Source organism: Thermothelomyces heterothallicus (genome assembly GCF_042370625.1).
Source record: "Thermothelomyces heterothallicus CBS 202.75 unplaced genomic scaffold P884_scaffold_6, whole genome shotgun sequence".
Taxonomy (NCBI): domain Eukaryota; kingdom Fungi; phylum Ascomycota; class Sordariomycetes; order Sordariales; family Chaetomiaceae; genus Thermothelomyces; species Thermothelomyces heterothallicus.
In genome coordinates this window covers 1286227-1306286 of record NW_027192567.1, presented here as the reverse complement: position 1 = coordinate 1306286, position 20060 = coordinate 1286227, and the positions used below count along the sequence as shown (strand labels likewise).

Genomic DNA, 20060 nt, shown 5'->3' with positions numbered 1-20060 from the left:
GGGGAGGGGGAGGGGGAGGGGGAAGAGGAAGTGAGGTATAGGAGGGAAATATGTGAAATAACATAGGGGTGCTCGGCTTACGTGTGACAGCACGACCACGCCGTCGCAGGATAGGTGGAGATCCGTTTCGATGGCATGAGCACCCGCCTCCACGGCCCCGCGGAAGGATGCCATGGTGTTCTCCGGGTACGCCGCCTTGTAGCCCCGGTGCCCGATGTTCTGGGGCAGCCGTGGCGGCCAGGGGCCAAACTCGGCCGGCGCGCCGTCTTTCTGGAGAAGCGGCGTCTCTTCGGGCGACATGGGGTACCGCCAATTCTGGGGCAGCTCCGATGGAGACCGGGAGAAGGGTATCAAATACGTAGTATGGGGTAATGTAATCTGTACTGTACAAATTATCTTGAATACGTTAATGTTTCCTGAGCAGGCCACTTCGCAGGCCGAGTATTGGGGCACTGTACTGTACTTACAAGCAACCATCAATCAGCCTGGGCGGCGGTGGGCGGCGGCGGGCGGGGCTTTGGGAGTTTGACGGATGTTGACGGGGTCTCGGGGTGGAAAGACTCCATAACCCTGATATCGGCGCGGAGTTACGCCCGAGTTCAGCCTCCACTGTATGCCGGGCCGGTTAGCGAGGGGTCACTGGGCGTAATGGGGCACGCTTCGGCACGTGGTGGGGTTGGCTGTCGCCGTGCCGCCAACGCTCAGCTGCTGCCCCCGATTCGAGCGTGTTGCCCCCCCCCCCCCCCCTTTCCCCCGACTTCTCATCCCTCCTCTCGCCCGAAAAGGTACGCCCACGCCTCCGTTGACCGGCGACGGCGCGCCCCTGCACTTGTCCTAGCGGCGTGTCAGGCGTTCACAGATGATCCGCGAACCAGAACTGCCCTCGCAGCGCAAGGCGGGCGCGGGAACGTTACTTTCTTCTTTGGATTTTCTCTTGATTCTTTATTTCTGGCTCCCGCCCGCCAGGTGATTTAGCCTATAGTTACCGTCCAGCGTTGCACACGGCTGTCTCCCGCAGGTGGGATGATAAACGCGAAGGCCCGGTAGTTTTCACTGCACAATCTAATTCCAGAAAGGCTCGAGGCAGATTAATGAATTGACAGGCCAAAGTCACGTCTGAGTGCCGGGTCGGATTCAGAGAGACACGCCTAATAACGTTAAACAAAGGAACAGCCAGTGAATACCAACGCCCCACAGTAATACATTCAATACGCACTCACACGAAGTACTGTATGTATGTATCTATGTATGTATCTATGTATGTACGTACAGTACATAAGGTACACTTGTGCTTCTGGCCAAGATGCCGATTGCGCGAGGACCAGGCGAATTGAGCAAAGCAGCCGTGGTCCCCGAAGTGCATGGATGCCATCTCGTCTCTCCTGAATAAAGCCCACAGACGAGACGAGGCACACCATAGCAGTGCAGTAGTTATTGCGAATTCCGGACTCCCAATTCTGGTTCAGGCCCCCTGTAGGGAGCACTTTCTCCTACACTAGAACCGTTCCGCAACCTTCCGAGGAGAGACCAGGGAGGCATTGGCAAATGTCGCACATCCTGTTGTCGTCCGTTTCCTCCTCTGATCCCTACCCTCTCTTCGTAAAGAAGAACCCTTACGTACGCCGCGCCTGATTGATTTGCCCCTGTACATGACCACCATCACCGGCAAGTCGCAGCAGTTGATCCCTCGCCTCGGCAGTTCACCGCATGACCTCATCTCTGCTCATCAAAACCCCTCCGCCCATTGTGCAGCCCATCTTTGCTGGCGACCCCCCCCCCCCCCCCCGGGCGGTCGGACCAATGTTAACTGCACTAGCAGGGGCCTGGCCCTTCCGAAACTAGACCGACTACGGAGTAATCCCCAGAAGAAAACCCCGAGATTCCCGCAAAGCCCCGGCAGTGCTTGATAGATCCACCCGAGTCAGTCATGGTGGACGCCGGAAGGCGTTTCCACTTGTGGGGAGTTTGACGCCCGCCAATGCCCTCTGTCGTGTTGCGGGGGCCCTAGTGTACACCACACTGCCTCAGCACGCTAAGGGTGTAGAGTGTCTTGGCGGGGCATAAGATCGCCGTTTCCGAATCTACCGAGATGCGTAATGCCCCAACAAAAATTGGGCCAAGGCGCAAACGGCATCACGCCGTCTGGTCACGAGATCCAAAGACGGTGTGAACTGCTCACTCGAGGTCTGGTGATGGCAAGACCATATTGTAAGAGTAGTCACCGAATGTACTATGTAAGCACACCGAAAAAAGGGTTAAGGTAACCAGACCGTTTTGGAAATTCAGGTCAATTTGTCCCGTAAACCCAAGTGACATTCCACACATTCCACAGGGAAGAATCCAACCGTCAAGTAACTTCATACACAAAAAGAAGAAGAAAACCCGTGCTCAAGATGTAAGCATCTTAATGTTCCAGGCCGTACTACCCACCCCCCGGACAGCTCCTCCATACCTAGGTATCAAGTGAAAAGCCCTCCATCGGACGCCAGTGGAAGATAGCGCAATAAAAAGAACAATAGCAAACGGACGAAGAGAATCCCATACACAGCGAGCGAACCATCGATCCAGTTCAACCGAAATCCCAGTCATACATACCCTCGGTCGATTCTCGCGTCCATCCATCCCGTCCTATCCTTTACCGAGCCTCCTAGAACGCCGTATCGCCATCAGACATCACATCGGAAACGGCCCATCCAGGCTATCCAGCACGAACCCATCTGTTGTCGTCACCGGCATTCCCAGGCCGCCCCTGAAATCCATCCCGGCAGCAGCGGCGCTACCGACACTGCCCATGTCATCGCTCGAGCTCAGCCCATCCTCGCTCAGGCTGACCACGCTGTGCGACGACCCCGTCGTCGCCGACCCGAAATCTCCGAGGTTGAAGCCCGTCAAATCCCACGAGTCCGGGGACCACGGGTCGTTCGTCGTCGTCGGGGTCGCTGACACGGGCGCGTTCGCCGCTTCCGCAAGGGAAAGGCTCGGCCCCCCGTAAATGGCGTCGTACACGTTGAGATGGCCGCCCTCGATAGAACCTAGGAGCGCTTCCCACTCGGCTGTCGAGACACTGGAGCCTTTCTGGAGCTGCGAGTACAGCTGCGCTTGTTGAGAGTGGTTGATTGATGGGTGCGACCCGCCGGCGCCACGCGTGTGCACGGGGGAGTCAGGCTGGGTTGGCGAGTCTACGTGGAGGTAGTCAATCGATTGGTGTTTGGTGTGTGGAGAAGCCGAAAGGCGCCCCAGCAGGGCTGCCTGTGCAGCGTGGGCTTGGCTCAGGGACAATCGGTGATCTCGCTGCGAGAGGGGAATCGACGGTCTTTGGCTGTCGAACGACCCTCGGGGACGCGGGTGTACTTGTTCCGTCCGGGGGTACGTAGGATGCGGCATGGTCATCCTGCGCAGTTTTTCTTGCTGCATCAGCAGATCGCTTTCGCTTATGCTAGCAGCGTTATGGCGCCCGAGTGTCGCGTGCGGCTTGTTGGAGGCGCTGACCGAATGTCGCTGCGCTGGCGGAGCGGTGAGGCAGGCATCTGGGCTCTGCGTCGGGGGCGTCGGCAGGGACTGCGGTGGCGGCTCGTCGACGGTGATCAGCATCCGAGCAATGCGTTTGAGGTCGTAACAGCCAGGCGCTTTGGCCTTATCTGCGGCCTTGATCACGTCGTTGACCAACTTCTCGTTGTCTTTCAGCAATTTGCTGTCCTGCTTCAAGTCCAGGGTCTGGTACAGTAGCACCATGCCGCAGAGAACCAGAGTGTCCGCCTTGTTAAGGCATAGGGAAAAGGACATGTTTCTTTCCTCGAGCAGCTGGATGATCTGAATCATGTGCTTGCTTGCCTCGCTGACCGCAATGAGCGCCGGAGCAGCCTTAGGCCCCAGGCCGGAGGTCACCGCGGGCCTAAAGATAAGAGTACGGATGTAGTAGTATGCAAGGGCCTACGCGTGTACCTGTTAGTTAGTCTTGTGGGGTTCCCGGCATCTTGGGTAGGTCCACCACTTACCAGGATCGGTGACCTGCTGCCGGTCACGTCGGTCGATGGCTTGTCTTGCTTGAAAGTGAGTTTAAGGTGAGGAGGTAGCTTCTCGTACCAATCGTCGAGCTCGCCGGCAAGTACGGACATTTGCTGGAGCGAGAGCTCATGGGACGTGGCGGAGGGGTAAATCTTCTCCAAGACCTTGCTCAAAATCCGGGCTCCCCGGAACAGGGCTAGCGCGTTTGACAAGCGAGTAGCCTCGCCCGGAAGGCTCGGCTGAAAGCCTTTCTCGGTAACGTACTCGTCGTCGGTATCGGAGGGGAACTCAGTGTGGACGTCCTCCTCTTTGAGGAGCTTCGGGAGCCCGAGGATGGCAGCGGAGACGCAGTCGAGAGTGTAGAGGGTCCAGAAGACTTTCTTCCGGGTCTCGATGGTGAGCACACCGAAGGAGAACCGTTTTTGGCTCTGGTGCAGTCCGAGCCGGAGTGAAAGTCCGACCGCGATTCCTTTGTAATGCTGCAGTCTCTTGTAATCGGCCCTGATCGCGCAGTAGATCAGTGCAAGCAACAGGCACTGCAGGGTCATCATGGTGTTGTCCATGAGGATCGCCTCCAAGGACCGCTGCCATTGCTGCTCGCAAGCCGCGATTTGTTGAAGATCTTGTTGCTCGCTTGATAGTGCTGCGATCCCGAAAACCAGATAGAGCTGGGTGAGCTTGTGGTTGTTCCTGATCTTTTCTGGATCTGCGACGAATTCTTCATAGACGCGAAGGAAGGTAGGCTTGTGGAGGACTGGAAACAGAGGCGCCCACTCCTGGAAATAGACGTTGACGCATCTATCGGAGAATAGGCGCGGCGGTATCCTCATCGTTTGGCTAGGCGGTTTTGCCGTGAGAGGGTAGCATCCTTGGATGTGCAAGAACGCCTCGGGGTTGAAGTCGGAGCAAGACTTCCCGTTTTCTTGCATTTTCCGCTTGAGGGATTCTAACACGATCGGTTAGCTCCGGATCCCGAGATTCGATATAAGGTTCGACAAACCAATGAATCCGCGCCCGCTGGAGGCGCCCATGAAGTAAGAATCTGAGTTCTCGACGCCCAGCAACAACGGCGAGGCCTGGACGCGAAACGTGTCCTCCTTTGCCGGTGTGCCGGCATCCTTCTTCGCGTCGGCGGGGGGTTGGCTCTGGCACTTTTCGTTCTGCGACTGCCGATTTCCATGCATCCTCGAGAGCATGTCGATCTTCTCGTCCTTCTCATCCAACAAGTCCTTCAGCTCCCGGACCTCCGCTTCCAGCGCCCGTACGCGCTCCTCCAACGATTCGGTATAGCCCCGTGGGAAGGCACGGCGGCTTAATTTGTCGCTGGTGCGGCACTCGAAGCCGACGTTGGCGCACTGCGAGCAGGTGGGACGGATGCCATCGCAACGGATCTTCTTGCTGCGACACCTGTCGCAAGCCTGGGCGATGCGACTTTGTGAGCTGGTGCCCACCTTGATGACTTTCATGGGCAGTATTCCGGGCATCTTGACGGTGTTCCTCGTCGCCTTCGTTATCAAATAACTCGCATCCGCACGGCTGGACGGTTTATCGCAATGACGGTGCAGAAGACACGGGACACAGGCGGGTTACTTGGTGGCTTCGTGCCGGGATAAGGGACGCCCAAGGCGAAGGAGCGATGAAAGATCGCAGCGACCAGCCTTAGCGGTGCTCACACCCTCTGATAATCGTGACCAAGAAGCGTCGACCATGGACTTCCCAAATCTGTGACAAGAAAGATGGTGTTGGCAAACTAGGGGAACACAAATAAAACCAGCAGTAGCAACGCGGAAAGGAAGCGACTTGGAGGGCGGGGCCAGTGGGTTTTAAAAGGACTCGGATGGCAGGCTACAGGGAGTGAGGGAAAATTGTCAAGCCAGGGCCAAGTGGCTCCCCTCGCAACGCGGAGTGCGCAGCAAATGCGTGGAGGAAAATTGGAAACGGTCGGTCAGGCACTTGTCAGACATGGGACCGCTGCTAACCAGGGGATCTTCAAGTGTCAAGGAGTGGCCAGCGCTGATTGGCCAGCGAATCGAGTCGGCGACCCTACCCACTTGGCTTCCCGAATCAGTGTCGGCAGGAAAATCTGGGGAGAGCAGGGATTGGACTTTGTCAACTTCTTCCCGCCCAGCTCTCACCTACCCAGTCTACTAAACTATAAAGTCACAACAAGCTGTGCAGCGATCTTATGCGGTGTCAATTGAAATCTTATTTCGGTAGCTGCGTCTCCCTCAAAAATACCGCAGATTTAGGTTGGTTGCGATTTTGCGTGCCGCTTGCATGCAACTGCCGGCTTTTGAACGTCGAACGTTTTGCCTTCGCCTCCGATCACGGTCGACAGAGTATCACTGTACATACGGTACAGTACATTACCTGTATGTACTGTACGCTGCAGTAGAGTACTCAGCACCGCAGTCTTGACGGGAAATCCCGTTGCAAAATGGGCAGTACAGTTACACACACGCTCAACAAAAGTGGCATCATATGGTTGAGGACCGGACTCAGGGGGCTGGCTATGACTCGCACGCCGCCAGGTACAAAGGTACGTGGACATGTAGTGTACCGTATGTGCCGCGTTTCATCATGAGGCGAGAACGCTTGAACCAGGCAAATCGCCAACGACAGCCACTGTTGTACGGATTACATATCGCAGTACATCATGTCATCAGCGCCAACCTACCTAGTACCTACGACCCATTACGGCACGTGGCGACCAGGGACTTGTAGTCGGCTCCTTAGCCTCGTAGCGTCCGGACACCTATTGTACGTCTTGTCGTCAAGGATCGAAAAATGACCGAGGGAGAGGAGCAGGCGATGTTGTAACCCGTAATTCAGGAAGGTCGCATTCTACACTGTCCGCAGCAATACCGAACTGAACACAAAAACCGGAAAAAAAAAAAAAAAAAAAAAAAAAAAAAAAAAAAAAAAAAAAAAAAAACTCTGCGCTGTAAGCACCTCCGGGCGCTGTAACTACGTACAACATCTTGACCGCGGCTTGACCACGGCATTCGATGCTGATGACGGCGCGTACCTCCTGAATTGAAGGGCAATGAGTAGGGGAGAGAAAATTTTTTGGAAACCCCCGGCCATCGTTGACAGCGAATCAGCGAGCGTTTGGCAGCCCCTCCAGTCGTATTAGGGCTTCCTGCTCCTTTGGGAGAAACAAGGGACATGACGGTTTCAATTCACCGCTGCTTCTTCTCGGGCCTCCTGCGACAAGCAACGACCCCAAATCGAACAAAGACCGCATTGGAAGCCTAGTGTAGTTGGCAGGCTTTTCCGTGGCACCTCGATCGAGACGGGACGTCTTCTTGTGGGGCCCTGGCATCTAAACGTACTACTAGCCCCCGCAGAACACGAGAAGGAGGACCTGAAACATGCATGTTACCCAAGGCAGCATACATCGGTACAGATGAGTATTTAGAAACCAGTTACCAGTACGTCCGTACACGCAATCGCCTCTTTTGCTGATAGTACCGCTTGGTTGGATGGTCACTCTGACGCCCCGTCCTTCCCCAGCAAGGAAAGGCCAGCCATCTCCACAGATCTGACGATTCCGGGGTGCATTAAAACCAAGCCCATCATCATTGATCGCTCCGGTTCTTCGCGATGGACCCCAACTTCCCCGCATTCTTGGAATGCGAGCAGGAATGCGGAGGCTCACGTTGCACCCATCCTTCGGTAAATTCCGGCAGATATGGTCCCTTGTGATGGGACGATACGCACTGCAAGCATCCTTCTCCGCAAGAGCTACTAGTGAATTCTGCAGTCTTTAGCGAGATCAACCATGTCGCCCATCTTCCCGCTTTCCGTCTCTTACACTGCACACTTTAAAGCGGCGTCCCGTAGTGTATTGTCGGCTCCTGGGACCGTCAGATGCGGTTCACGAGCAAGACTTGTTGCTCATTGATATTGCACGAGAGTGGTGGCAAGAATCGAAGAAAAGATGAGAATTACGAGAGGAGGTGTCTCCCCCATCCCAGCAAAACGGTCAGCTGAAATCCTCTGGCTCATTGGACGCCTCCTCGCTCGCCAGACCCGATTCGGCAGCTTCCGTCAGCCCGAGATAAGCCACCACGTTTTCGTCAGTCAGTAGTAAGCTTCTCTGCGGCAAGACATGGAGAGTCAGTTTCATGCTTCGCACGTGCAGTATAAAAGTGTGGGCGCGCTAGCTAGACCCGATCTGTGCGATCCTGCATGCGAGCGCCTCGTGGTGGTCTGCAACCAACACACGCAATAATACACCACTAGTGTAGTGTACTGTAGTGTACACAGGTGCACAGCCCAACTTTACGGTGCGACACTTACCTCGCAGTCCAGAACTGTAATGGCGTCTTCGAGAATATTCGCCTCAATGTCGCGCAACGTCGCCGCAGCCCTGACGCAATCCTCCCTCAGCCGGGGAGCAGGAGCGCCTTCTTGTTCTCCGTTCGGAACCGGGACTGGGATAGCGGGAGCCGAGCGAAGCCGCTCGAGCTGCGCCCGCAACGCCTCCTCGACAACGGTGACGACACGCAGCCTCAGAACGGCCGCGAGGGGGTGTGTCCGGACCAGCGTCTCGAAGTCGCGTGTACGCTCCGTGACGTCCTCGTCCTGCCAGAAGACGCGCAGCTGCTGCTCCCCGTCCGTCTGCTGCAGGACGCGGAATTCAAGCCCGTCTTCCTCATTGACGCACATGAGATACGCGAATGGGCTCGTCCACCGGGTGGGGGCCAAGGTCCCTTCGCCGGCACCTGCGCCGTCCCCTCTACCCCGCGACACGTGGATTCTGGGCGGCTCCCCGAATGCGACAAGCTTCGCCTTGGCGAGCGGGTCGTCGGGAAAAGGGGCCAACGGTAGCACCAGGCTGTTGACCGCCGTCTCCCGGTCGATGAAACCGTAGCTGAAGAGCATCTCTGCGGCGGACTTAGCGTCGCCGTAGTTGATGGTGATTTCGTCGCCTCGCGAGATGGTGGTCCCCGGCCGCAGCCGCAGGACCACCTCGTCTCTGGGGTTCTCGTCGTAGTAAGCTGAGGGCGTGGCTGAGTGATTGATCATGTCGATGCAGGGGACCATGGATTCCCCGGATCTTGGCAGCTCAAGGCAGCGGGAGCGATACAGCGCGTCGAGACGGATCCAGTCCATAAAGCTGACAGCCGAGGCGCCTTCCACGCCCCAGAGTAGGTCGTTCCAGCCGACAATGTCAGACGATTTTTCCCTGACAAGGCCGAACTCGGCATCCAGAGCCGAGATCTTGGCATCGACGGCCGTTTCGAGAGAAGTGCCGCGTAGGAGAAGCCTCTCCTCTTCAGTCCATAGCGTAGGGACTAGGACAGTCTCGGGCAGGAACTTGAGGTACTCGGTCCAAGGGTTAGACACACCCACGGCGGGGTGGCTGGATCGGGAAGCCAGCACCGTCTGAACGAGGAGGAACAACAGCGCGTCGGTTCGTGTGGACTGCAAGGTAGGGTCAAATTCAGCTCGCCGTCCTTGCGACAGGTTACGGTACCTACACCATGGCCAACCGCATCCAGGAGTTGCCTGAAATTCTTGTCTTCCTTGGCGTACTCGCTGACGGCTTCTGCGTTGAGGACGAGGGCGTGTGGAACGGCGAGCAGAGTCGGGCTGTCGGTCGTGTCATCAGTGACGTTCAGATCCGTTCCAGACACCATTCCGTAGCCCTTTCCCTCAGTGCGAGTGACTTTGACATCGTGAAACACCACATCATTGAGGCGGGCCCAGGCCGGGAGGCCTTCGATTGGAAGAGTTTGCCGACGCATCTGACATGCTAAAATTTACTCAAATGTTTGGAGACCATGGAAGGCAGCTACCGAAGTGCCTGCCTTGAAATGTTCAGTGACCTCGTCTCGCTCGCACTGTCCCTCCGTTCTTATCGCTTATCGCAAGGAGCGGGGCGCTCAATTGAGACTCGGATTCGCACCCTAAATCTGCATGACAATCGCCCTGCTTAGACGCCTTGGAGCATGAGCATATACAGCTTGCTCAGAGTGTACTTTACATCTAGCCGTTTAGGAAAAGGGAAATTGCGTGTACCATCAGCGTCTTTAAGAAGACCAGTTTTAGGTGAGGTGGCCTTCTTGAGACCTGAGCTACCGTTTCGCAAAAGGATTCCATCTCTTCTTTTCCCATTCTTCCCCCTACCTCTCCTTTTTCACGTGATTTCCTGAAGGTTATGTTCTGAAACAGTGCATGGCATTCCAAGGGAGCATTCTGGATCATAAAGGTAATGACCATACCTAACATCAAAAGCTTATGCAGAGTATTCCAACCATACACGTAAAACATGACACCAGAAACCTCCTGTGGATGTACATCTCGGTGAAGGTTTTCTGCTGCATCTTACATCATCCAAGATAAAAGGCTTTACATGCAACTGGCAGGTGTAGTTCCGTTGATATAGAGAGGACCTGAAGTCCTCAGAGGTAGCTCCTGCTGCACCACTCTTTAAACTCGTCCAGATAACCATGAAATCCACGCACACAACAAGCATTTGCCCCATTAATTAATTGGCAGTTTTAAGGAATCATCCCATCAGTTGTTCACCCACTGTTGTTTTGGCAATTACCTAGTCTTTGGCAGCACAGCTCCCCGACCTCCTTGCAGCGAAGAAAGCTACCAGAAACCTCACACCACTCAGTTTTCACAAGATTTATTAACAAGAAGCAGATCAGTTTATTATCTCCAGTGTCAAGCTTGAAGTAAACGCGCCTTTTGTCCCGTTCTCAACCTTCCCGTGGGTGGTCGAAGAGGAGATAATTACTAGTGAACTTGGAATCATTGAAAGTTCCTTTGGACGCGCACTAGAGGACGGCCTGAAGGTTGAAACGATTCTCCTCCACGTTAATATCCGTCCTATGACTCGTTTCTCAAAGCGTTGCAACCGCGAACTCGAAAGGCCAGCCTCCAATTCCTGTTGTGGCTCGGCAGGACCATATTCCCGTTTTTACAGGAGCGTGTCACAAGCGGTGAATGGACACAGTGGCACTTGCGGCCAGGCTGAACAACGTGGATCTTGGTATCAAACGATTGCGGAGTTAACCAAGCCCAAATAATAGGTGTCACCCATTCCCGACGTACGGTATCCGCCATCTCTCGACAGACCGGGAGGTGTTGCTATGGAAAAGAAGCTCGCTGAACTTGCCGATGTGGCGTATCTCCAGACAAAGGTAATCGTTAATACCACCAATTCGATGTTCTCCCCTCGGCTTCTTAACCTATCACAACTGGATTCCCTAACGGTATACGTTGCGGTTAACTACATGTTGATGAAGGCAAAATCGCCATTGATCGTGGTCAATATTCACTGGTCCCTCGACAACTACCAGTATGGCCCACGTGTTTACATAGAAAGGAATTGCGCAGGGACATATCTAGAACTTGAAGGCCTCCGAAGGACACTGAGCAACAGCCGTGGGAAGAAATAGCAGGGAGGCGAGGCGCCGTCGAACTTGAAATGAATCAAGAATGTTGCGCCCCATCAGTTGGATCTGATAAGAGAGGAGAGGAGGAGAACGGGGGTTGAGACGTGAATTGTGATCAACACCGGGTTAGGGTTCACAGCGTGAAGCAGAATGATGCGACGCATTTGGGGCTTCACGATTTCACTTCCCAACGTGATCAAGACAAAATTAGCGACTACTGGTCTGTAGAGGTGAGGTGTGTTCTGATGCATTGGTATCAAGTTGTTCGGAGGTTCGCTTGGTGTGAACAACTTACCAAAGGCGATTCTCAACCACTGACATCAGTGTCCGCAGGCAGTTTGCAGAGCTCCACCCCGCAAACCCTCGGGATCTGGCTTGGGCAACAGAACAGCAAACGACCCGAGCAGCAATAAAGATGGCGCCCCCAATGATCGATCCCTCGCTGTTTGACCAGCTCAAGTCTAAGATTGAGGAGGATACCAGCATCCGAAAGGAACTGGACCAAATCGTCGACGACCTGAACCAGCATGTCTCGTTTACCCAGGGCGTGCTTTCGCGGATACACTCGACGCCGCGGCCAAAGTGTCAGTCTCGAACCTTGTTTCTCCTGAAGCTCTCTGTCCTCGCTCTCTCGGTTATTGAGACTAACGAAAGACAGACGCAAGCCTGCTTGGTCAGGTGCAGGACGGCATCAACAAGGAGATCGAGACCGTCGGTAAGCTGGCGGCGTTTGCGTCTCAGTACCCGTACTACAAGTGAGTGCGGCAATGGCCTCATGCGACGCAAAAGACGTGGTGGTGTTCTGGCGCTGACCATGTCGCGTTGCGGGGAAGGTATAACCACAAATGGTCGCGTACGGTCCAGGATGCCATCTCCACGGTCATACTCTGTGCCTGGCTAGGTGGCTTGTCGACCGAGTCGAAGCCGGGTGAGCTCGGCCGTCTGTTGACCCTGGAGGATGTTGGACAGGCCTTCAAAGGTGCGGCTTGCCCTGCTCTCTATCCCCTTCCCTATAGGCCCCTCTGTTTTGACGATCACGACTGATGGCTCCCCAGTGCCCGTGAACCTCAAGGACCGGGACGCGTTCCACATCACCATCGAAGAGTACCTTCTGGGCTTGATCGCCGTGATCGATGAGCTCAGCCGGCTGGCAGTCAACTCGGTTACGCTGGGGGACAATGCCATGGCCGTGCAGATCAGCGGGTTCATCAAGGACCTGCATGCTGGATTCCAGGTTCTGAACCTCAAGAACGACATTCTGAGGAAGCGGGTGGACTCGATCAAGTATGCCGTCAAGAAGGTCGAGGATGTGGTTTACGACTTGTCGCTGCGCAACTTGATCCCGGCACAGGATGCTCGGTGAGGGGCTTGCGAGCCCGGATTTTGTATGAAGCTACAGAATTACTCGACTTTTCATTTGGCATTCTCTTTACTTTTTCCCCTCTGCCGGCATTGACCTGAGAGGAAGAAAACCCCTTTCCTTTGTCGTTGGTTTGGGCTGGGTCCGAGATGAGGCAATGTTAGGGTTAGGGTCCAATGCCGAGCATGCCGAGTCAAAGCGAACCTCTTTAATTACGGAGGACGTCGTCAACTTAATTCCAAAGTGCATAACTAGAGAGATATTCACCCGGGTTTCGATTACTTTGCGAGTCGGCCCTCCGTGCTCTCCGTCCGCTTTGCAAGCTCGGCACAACAACAACAACAACAACAACAACAACAACAACAACAACAACAACAACAACAACGCCAACAACAACATCACCATCCCCGCGCGTGCACCACACGCGCCCCCGATGCTCCTCGCCGACCCGGTAACGAGCATGTCGTCCGCCCTCGTCAAAGGCGCCGCGGCGCAGGCGCAAGCGCACGCGGCCTTCGCCAAGTCGGCACCGCTCGCGCCCCGGACGACGCTGCGTCCCGTGCAGATCCGGCAGACCCCGCTCGCCCAGACGGCGCGCCACGCGCTCCCCGCCCTGCTGGCCGGTCTCTTCGCCCTGCGCTTCCGCGCCCTCGTCGCCGACCCCGTCTCGACCATGGCCACCACCACCCTGCCGCTCACCGCCGCGCTGCAGGTCGCCTACGCCGTCTGGTGCCTGCCCGCTCCCGGGGGCCCGGGTACCGCTGCTGCTGGTTCTGCGGCGGGGGCTGGAGCACAAGCAGGAGGAGGAGGAGGAGGAGGAGCGGCAGGAGCTGCAGGAACGGCAGGAACAGCAGCAGCAAAGGCGGGGCGGAAGCCGAGGCCCGGGGAGAGCAGCCTTAGGAAGAGAGGGGCGGCGGAGAGCAGCGGCTCGAGTGCCCTTACTGTGCGTACATGAAGTTCCTCTCTTCCCCCTTCTATTTTTCTATCCTCCTGCCTACTTCCGGCCCCCATCCCCCAAGAGTTTCCCGGGATATGGCGACTTTTGGAGAGCTAACCAAGGTGTTACTATGTTGTTCAGACCGCGGTCCTCTCGCTGATCCTTTCGCTCCTCGTCACGCCCTTCCTCTACGTCGCCATGATCCTCTTCGGCGCGCCCTTCCTCACCCACGCCGCGCACACTTTCCTCTGCGCCGCGCACCTGGCCGTGCTGGTGCTGCTCCCGCTCTTCTACGTCCACGGCGTGGATGGCTCCGCCTGGGCGGTCGTCGGCGGCTTCGGTGCGCCTCTGGACGAGACCTTTGGCGGGCTCGTCGGCGGGCTCGTCGGCGCCTGGCTCGGCGCCGTGCCGATCCCGCTCGACTGGGATCGCGACTGGCAGAAGTGGCCCGTCACCATCATGTGCGGCTTGTATGGTGGCTATGTGCTCGGCCGCGTCATTGGGGGCACGCTTGCTTGGGGAAAGAGCTTCTAGAAGGAAGGAAAGAAAATACCGATGGTGTATGAATAACCGTGTGTGAATATTGGTCCGTGAAGGGACCGACCGAGAAGGCGTTGAGATACCCTTAGACTCGCATCGGAAGAAGAGACGGGGCGTAGGATGGGTTCTTTTGGTGGAGCGCACACTTGTGAAAGCTGCAAGCCTCGTTTGGCAACGAATTCTATCGACCTCTTCGACGAATTGGTCAATTGTTACGTATGCACAAGATACGAGTTTCCACACTGAGAACCACTTGCCCCGGACCGGGCTGTGTGCCCACCCCGGCTCCTTCATGAGCTCGAGGATTCGAACCGCACATCGACAAGCCCAGGGCCTTTGGGGACTCTGCGAGATCGACACCGGCACCAAGGACGCGACCGCCCTTACCTACAGATTCCCCTTAAAGATTGCAGATCCTCCGTCCCCGCGGGGACGGCAAAGGCTCTTGATGAACGGAGTCGAACCCGAAGGGTTCCGTAGCCCGGCAACTCTCTCGGACTGGAGGAGAGGCGAGTGAGTTGAGTGACTGAGTGAGTGAGTGAACTTTTGCTGCTTGTCTTACGCCCCGGCTCTCGCCGTGTTCTACAAGTACGGAGCAGTGCCGCAGATTCCGCTCTGCTACGACTTGCGCGCTCGGCACACATTCACCCATGACCGGCCCCACTCATCCCGAACCCTTCGGGGCGTCCGATACCGCATCTGTGGATCGGGAATAAGCTCCGGATTTGATTCCGATAACTCCAACAGCCGACTCGACGACAACTCAACATGAACCGGACACCGCACCCCTCCGCCCTTTGAAACTCAATTTCCGAGACGCCGCTGCTCCGAATCTCCCCAGTCCTTTTCTCGATCCGACCGCGCCCGGGGAGCAACTTCAATGGCGGCCAACATGACCGTGCAGACACCGGCCGCGACCCCGGCCTCGGGTCAACCACCACCACCACCATCAACTCAGCCCCAAACAACGACGTCCAACAAAAATTACAAGGGCTTCGTAGCAGGCGTCTTCTCAGGCATAGCCAAGCTATCTGGTGTGTCCCTCCTCCTCCTCTCAGCCTCCCGCTACTACTTACTCTCTTAATCTCTTTCCCCCCTTCTTTTCACTATGCTAAATTTCCTGAAGCATCACTAACCCTGCCTCTCATCCACCAGTCGGTCACCCCTTCGACACGATCAAGGTCCGCCTCCAGACGACCAACGCGAACCGCTTCTCGGGCCCGCTGCAGTGCCTGACCCAGACGCTCCGCAACGAGGGCCTGTTCGGCCTGTACAAGGGCGCGACGCCGCCGCTGGTGGGGTGGATGTTCATGGACAGCGTCATGCTCGGCTCGCTGTCCGTCTACCGCCGGCTGCTCCGCGACCACGTCTTCTCGCCGCACCCCCCGCCGGGGCCGCCGCCGCCCCTGCCCGCGCACGGCCACGGGCTCGCCGGCATCCTGGCCGGCGCCACCGTCAGCTTCGTCGCCGCCCCCGTCGAGCACATCAAGGCGCGCCTGCAGATCCAGTACGCCGCCCGCAAGAGCGACCGCCTCTACAGCGGGCCGCTGGACTGCCTGGCCAAGATATGGCGCCACCACGGCATCCGCGGCGTCTACCACGGCCTGCAGGCCACCCTGCTCTTCCGCAGCTTCTTCTTCTTCTGGTGGGGCAGCTACGACCTCTTCTCGCGCTGGATGCGGCAGCACACCAGCCTGAGCGCCCCGGCCATCAACTTCTGGGCCGGCGGCCTGAGCGCCCAGGTCTTCTGGGTCATGAGCTACCCCAGCGACGTGGTCAAGCAGCGCATCATGACGGATCCGCTCGGCGGCGGGCTCAACGACGGCGTGAGGAGGTTCCCCCGGTGGAAGGACGCCGCCAAGGCCGTCTACAGGGAGAGCGGCGCCATGGGCTACTGGCGCGGCTTCCTGCCTTGCTTCCTCAGGGCTTTCCCCGCGAACGCCATGGCCCTGGTTGCCTTTGAGGCGGCCATGCGGGCGCTACCCGAGTGATGACCGGCCCTGGCCCGTACTTTCGTTTAAAGGACAGACGGTGAAATTTCGTTTACCTTTTTTTTTTTTTTTTTTCACAGCATTATACCCAGGGGGCAAGGCAAAAATAATAAAAGCACCAAGATGATTCGGCCAGAAGGGTGGCCCGGCGGCCGCGGCAGCGGCAGTGTCTTCATTCTTGACCCATTCCCGCTATTCACAACAACCGTCTAGTATCCCTATTGCCGTCTTTGTTGTTTTTGGTAACCCCCTGCCTGATGATCCCGAGGAACTCCCAACCAGATGGCGACCAATTTTACTCCTCGTCCTCCTCAGCCTCGTCGTTGACGACGTTGAAGAACTTGAGCTCGTAGACGCCCTTAGAAGTGGAGACCACGCGAAGCCAGTCGCGGAGCTGCATCTTCTTGAGGAACTTCTTGGTCCTGCGGCGGCCCCGTCAGCATTCGCTTTCTCCGGTGCGGGGACTCTCGCGGCCACGACGTACAGGTACTTGAGGTAGCGGCCAGAGAGGTCGTTGTGGGCAATGATCTCAATCTTGCCCTCGCCCTGCTGCGAGATCTTGATGGTCTCGCCGAGGTTGCCGACGCGGCCATCGACCTTGATCCTCTCGTTCAGGAATTTCTCGAACGCCGAGACATCGAAGATCTTGTCGCTGGCGGGCTGCGAAGCGTTGATGATGAACTAGTTGCGAGGCGACCGCCAGTTAGCTACGGGCAAGCGCAACTGCTTCCATTGCGAGCTGGGACACTCACCTTCTTCGTGACCTTGGGGCCCTTCTTGGCGCCGGTCTTCTTCTGTTGTCCCGAAGGAATTGACTTAGCCTACTGCTTCACGCCATCATCCGTCTCGGGGCTGGCCCGAGGGGACTGGGCCAACAGCAAAGCGGTCAGGTGGTGGGACATACTGCGATGGGAGCCATTGTTTCTGTCGGGATGGATCGGCGGAGATTGACCGTGGATGTCTAGGACGCAAAGAGGTTGATATCCTGCGCCTGGTTGTGTGGTGACGGGTGGTTTTTTTTTAAGATATCGACCGGGGGGGAAACTTTGTCGCTGGGCGGTGAGGGATTCCAATTCGATACTATGCTGCGTAAATTCGTTGGCCCTAAGTTTTTAGGGTTTGAAGAGCGGATGTGGGGATGCGGGACTTTCAGTCTATCCACCCTAACCCTTATCATATCTGTTCCAGACCTTGCAGCATTGTTATCTTGGTGGGGTGGTGGGGTAGTTATCAGCAGACGCCCGCTTGCCGTTCAGCTACATTGCGAATACCAAACTCGACAACGATCGTAGCGACTTCGCAACAAGCTCCCGCCTTTGATATCAATTCTTTCTCGCTGCCTACAAAAGTTCGCTGAGCGGAGACAACCGCCACAACATGCCTCGCGACCCTCTGATCGGCCTGGTCGGAAAGCCCAGCGCGGGCAAATCCAGCACGCTCAACTCCCTCACAGATGCCTCGTCCAAAGTCGGTGGGTAGAAAAGCCATCTCCAGCTCCTGCGCTCCCCCGTAAAGTGCGAGCCAGACAGAGAGCCTCCAGGTTGCTGATACGGCCTCCTGTGCAGGAAACTTTCCGTATGCAACGCCTCCTTCGACCCTCCCGACCAATCCCTACATAACTCTTTGGCCTTTCCAGTCGCTAACCACGCCCGCCCAGGTTCACTACGATCGACCCGCAGCGGGCCATAGGATATCTCCAGATCGACTGCGCCTGCGCGCGCTACGGCCTCTCGGACCGGTGCAAGCCCAATTACGGCTCGTGCGTCAACGGCCGGCGCAGCGTGCCCATCGAGCTGCTCGACGTCGCCGGGCTGGTCCCCGGCGCGCACCAGGGCAAGGGACTGGGCAACAAGTTCCTGGACGACCTGCGGCATGCCGACGCGCTGATCCACGTGGTTGACGTCTCGGGCACGACCGACGCCGAGGGCAAGAACACGCGCGGGTACGACCCCAGCGTGGACATCGCGTGGTTACGGAGCGAGATTGTCGCCTGGATCAAGGGGAACCTGATGGAGAAGTGGGGGTCGATCAAGAGGAGGCACGTCGCGGTCAAGGCGACGGCCGTAGAGACGCTGCAGAACCAATTCAGCGGGTACGGGAGCACGAGCGCGGTCGTGGCGCGCACGCTGGATAAGTTGGGATTGAAAGAGCCGTTGGAGGAGTGGAGTGGTGAGCGCTTTTCTAGCCTCTTCCACGGATCTCGCCGATGAGGACGACTGTGCTGACCTCGGCTTCGTTCATGATTCGCAGAGGAGACTATCGATCGCGTAGTTAACGCGTTTACCGACGAGAAGTTTCCGACCGTTATCGCTCTCAACAAGATCGACCACCCCGACGCCGACAAGAACATCGCCAAGATTGCCAAGATGCAAGATCCCAACAATATCGTGCTCTGCTCGGCCATATCAGAAATATTCCTCCGCAAGCTGGCCAAGCAGGGATATATCCGGTACACAGAAGGCAGCGAGTTCGTGGACACGAGGGAAGACCTAATAGCAGAAGGCGATCCGGACGGGGGCGGATTGAAGGAGCTCGACGAGAAGAACCGTGCCAGGATAGAGAACCTGAGGGACATGGTGCTCTACCGGTTCGGTTCGACAGGGGTAGTTCAGGTGCTGTCCAAGGCTGCCGAGATATTGGGCTTGGTGCCGGTGTTTCCTGTTAGGAATACCACGACATTCGGGTCAGGATCTGGCGACTCCAAGGCGGTATTCCGAGACTGCGTTCTGGTCAAGAAGAACTCGACGGTGGCCGACGTGGGCAGGAAGATCATGGGAGATGCACCTATTGCCTACGTCGAGGGTCCCGGGGGAATCCGGATTGCCGAAGACCAGATCGTGTCAGTGGGGAAAAACGATGTGAGTATAAAGATGCTTGCTATCCCAAGCCAGCTGCTAACTTTTGGAAAGATATTGTCATTCAAGGTCGGAAAGTAAGCGGTTTATGATCGACACAATCCTTGCCGTTTCCTATTGCCTACTCCGCTACGCAAACAGAGGCTTGTTGGTGGGGTCAGGGGGTCATCACCTCAAGGGGCTAATAACAAGGGAGGCATATCGACTCGCTGCTTCCCTGTCGACCACGAGGATGTCACAAAGGCCCTCGAGGCCGCGCTTCCAGTTTGAGTCGTGACTCGGCATTCGAATCGCGGTACTTGTCATAATTCTCTCGTCGCACTCTCCCCTTCTTTCCGTTACACAGCCAGGGAGCTCGGCCGCTATGGACTGGGCGGGATCGGACGACGGGCGCGTACGCCAAGGTCATCAAGGTTCCAAAGGACACGCGCAGGGAGACGACAACTAACTCAATTCAAGTCGGGGCGAGACCGAAATATGTACCAATTCATGCTCAATTCGTGGCGCAAGGCCGATTTCGGGTATCGTGAGATTAAACCGGCTCACAAGTCGAGCCGAGCACAAACGACGTGAGAATCTTGGCAAGAAAAACCATGAAAATAGAAAGAAAAAAAAGAAGCAAAAGAGTCCCATCGAGTCCCGTGCCCAAGTCATAGCTCATAAAATCATGTCCCCCAAGACACCTCTCTCAAAAAGGCAGCATCTCTTTTCGCCTTCCCGTCGAAGGATACCCGTTGGCTGGTCATTCGATGAACATGACCAAAAGTGATGATCCTTCGTGGTCGTCTGGATTGCTTGGCGCCGAGCCAAACTTGCATCCGTGGCAGGCCTGGAGCGGAGTGCCCAGAAGTGGGCGGGTGAGCTGGGCGCTGATGTCATTGCAGCCCACCGACAAGGGTAGTGGCAGCACCGTCGCTCTGGGCAAACTGCCGAAACTCCCGTAACTCCCGTTCG

General features: G+C 56.6%; 8 protein-coding genes across 8 annotated transcripts in view; 4 read left to right on the top strand and 4 right to left on the bottom strand.

The window, feature by feature from the left end:
* P884DRAFT_196221 (PLC-like phosphodiesterase) overlaps positions 1-300 on the bottom strand; it is a gene marked incomplete at both ends in the record, with an annotated part of 1637 nt that extends 1337 nt beyond the window's left edge. Inside the window, one exon of the mRNA XM_069437961.1 lies at positions 82-300. Within this exon, the coding sequence (XP_069299480.1) occupies positions 82-300 (219 nt within the window). The remainder of the gene's footprint in view (positions 1-81) is intronic.
* Positions 301-2673: 2373 nt separating this feature from the next.
* P884DRAFT_195639 (fungal-specific transcription factor domain-containing protein) lies at positions 2674-5489 on the bottom strand (the record flags this gene model as incomplete). Its single annotated transcript, XM_069437922.1, has 3 exons — positions 2674-3930; positions 3996-4951; positions 5006-5489. The coding sequence occupies 3 exons, from the start codon at positions 5487-5489 to the stop codon at positions 2674-2676; spliced, it is 2697 nt and encodes an 898-aa protein (XP_069299479.1).
* Positions 5490-7993: 2504 nt separating this feature from the next.
* P884DRAFT_196016 (uncharacterized protein) lies at positions 7994-9761 on the bottom strand (the record flags this gene model as incomplete). Its single annotated transcript, XM_069437950.1, has 3 exons — positions 7994-8107; positions 8311-9438; positions 9495-9761. 3 exons carry the CDS (start codon positions 9759-9761, stop codon positions 7994-7996), a joined length of 1509 nt encoding a protein of 502 aa, XP_069299478.1.
* Positions 9762-11599: 1838 nt separating this feature from the next.
* Positions 11600-13165, top strand: P884DRAFT_220544 (Translin). Its single transcript, XM_069439456.1, has 5 exons — positions 11600-11658; positions 11757-12007; positions 12082-12178; positions 12257-12402; positions 12479-13165. The coding sequence occupies exons 2-5, from the start codon at positions 11839-11841 to the stop codon at positions 12784-12786; spliced, it is 720 nt and encodes a 239-aa protein (XP_069299477.1). The 5' UTR covers positions 11600-11658; positions 11757-11838; the 3' UTR covers positions 12787-13165.
* Positions 13166-13216: 51 nt separating this feature from the next.
* Positions 13217-14254, top strand: P884DRAFT_298401 (GPI biosynthesis protein family Pig-F-domain-containing protein; the record flags this gene model as incomplete). The annotated part of the gene is made up of 2 exons (XM_069444605.1): positions 13217-13726; positions 13862-14254. 2 exons carry the CDS (start codon positions 13217-13219, stop codon positions 14252-14254), a joined length of 903 nt encoding a protein of 300 aa, XP_069299476.1.
* A 758-nt stretch (positions 14255-15012) lies between these two features.
* P884DRAFT_240116 (mitochondrial carrier domain-containing protein) lies at positions 15013-16325 on the top strand. The gene is made up of 2 exons (XM_069440166.1): positions 15013-15294; positions 15416-16325. The coding sequence occupies exons 1-2, from the start codon at positions 15141-15143 to the stop codon at positions 16249-16251; spliced, it is 990 nt and encodes a 329-aa protein (XP_069299475.1). The 5' UTR covers positions 15013-15140; the 3' UTR covers positions 16252-16325.
* Positions 16326-16546: 221 nt separating this feature from the next.
* P884DRAFT_195697 (60S ribosomal protein eL22) lies at positions 16547-17045 on the bottom strand (the record flags this gene model as incomplete). Its single annotated transcript, XM_069437927.1, has 3 exons — positions 16547-16673; positions 16736-16932; positions 17004-17045. Coding segments are annotated over 3 exons (366 nt in total), but the record flags the coding sequence as incomplete, so codon positions are not given.
* A 495-nt stretch (positions 17046-17540) lies between these two features.
* On the top strand, positions 17541-19570 carry P884DRAFT_240112 (P-loop containing nucleoside triphosphate hydrolase protein). Its single transcript, XM_069440165.1, has 5 exons — positions 17541-17722; positions 17817-17826; positions 17909-18420; positions 18502-19109; positions 19161-19570. Exons 1-5 carry the CDS (start codon positions 17629-17631, stop codon positions 19185-19187), a joined length of 1251 nt encoding a protein of 416 aa, XP_069299473.1. The 5' UTR covers positions 17541-17628; the 3' UTR covers positions 19188-19570.
* Positions 19571-20060: the final 490 nt, after the last annotated feature.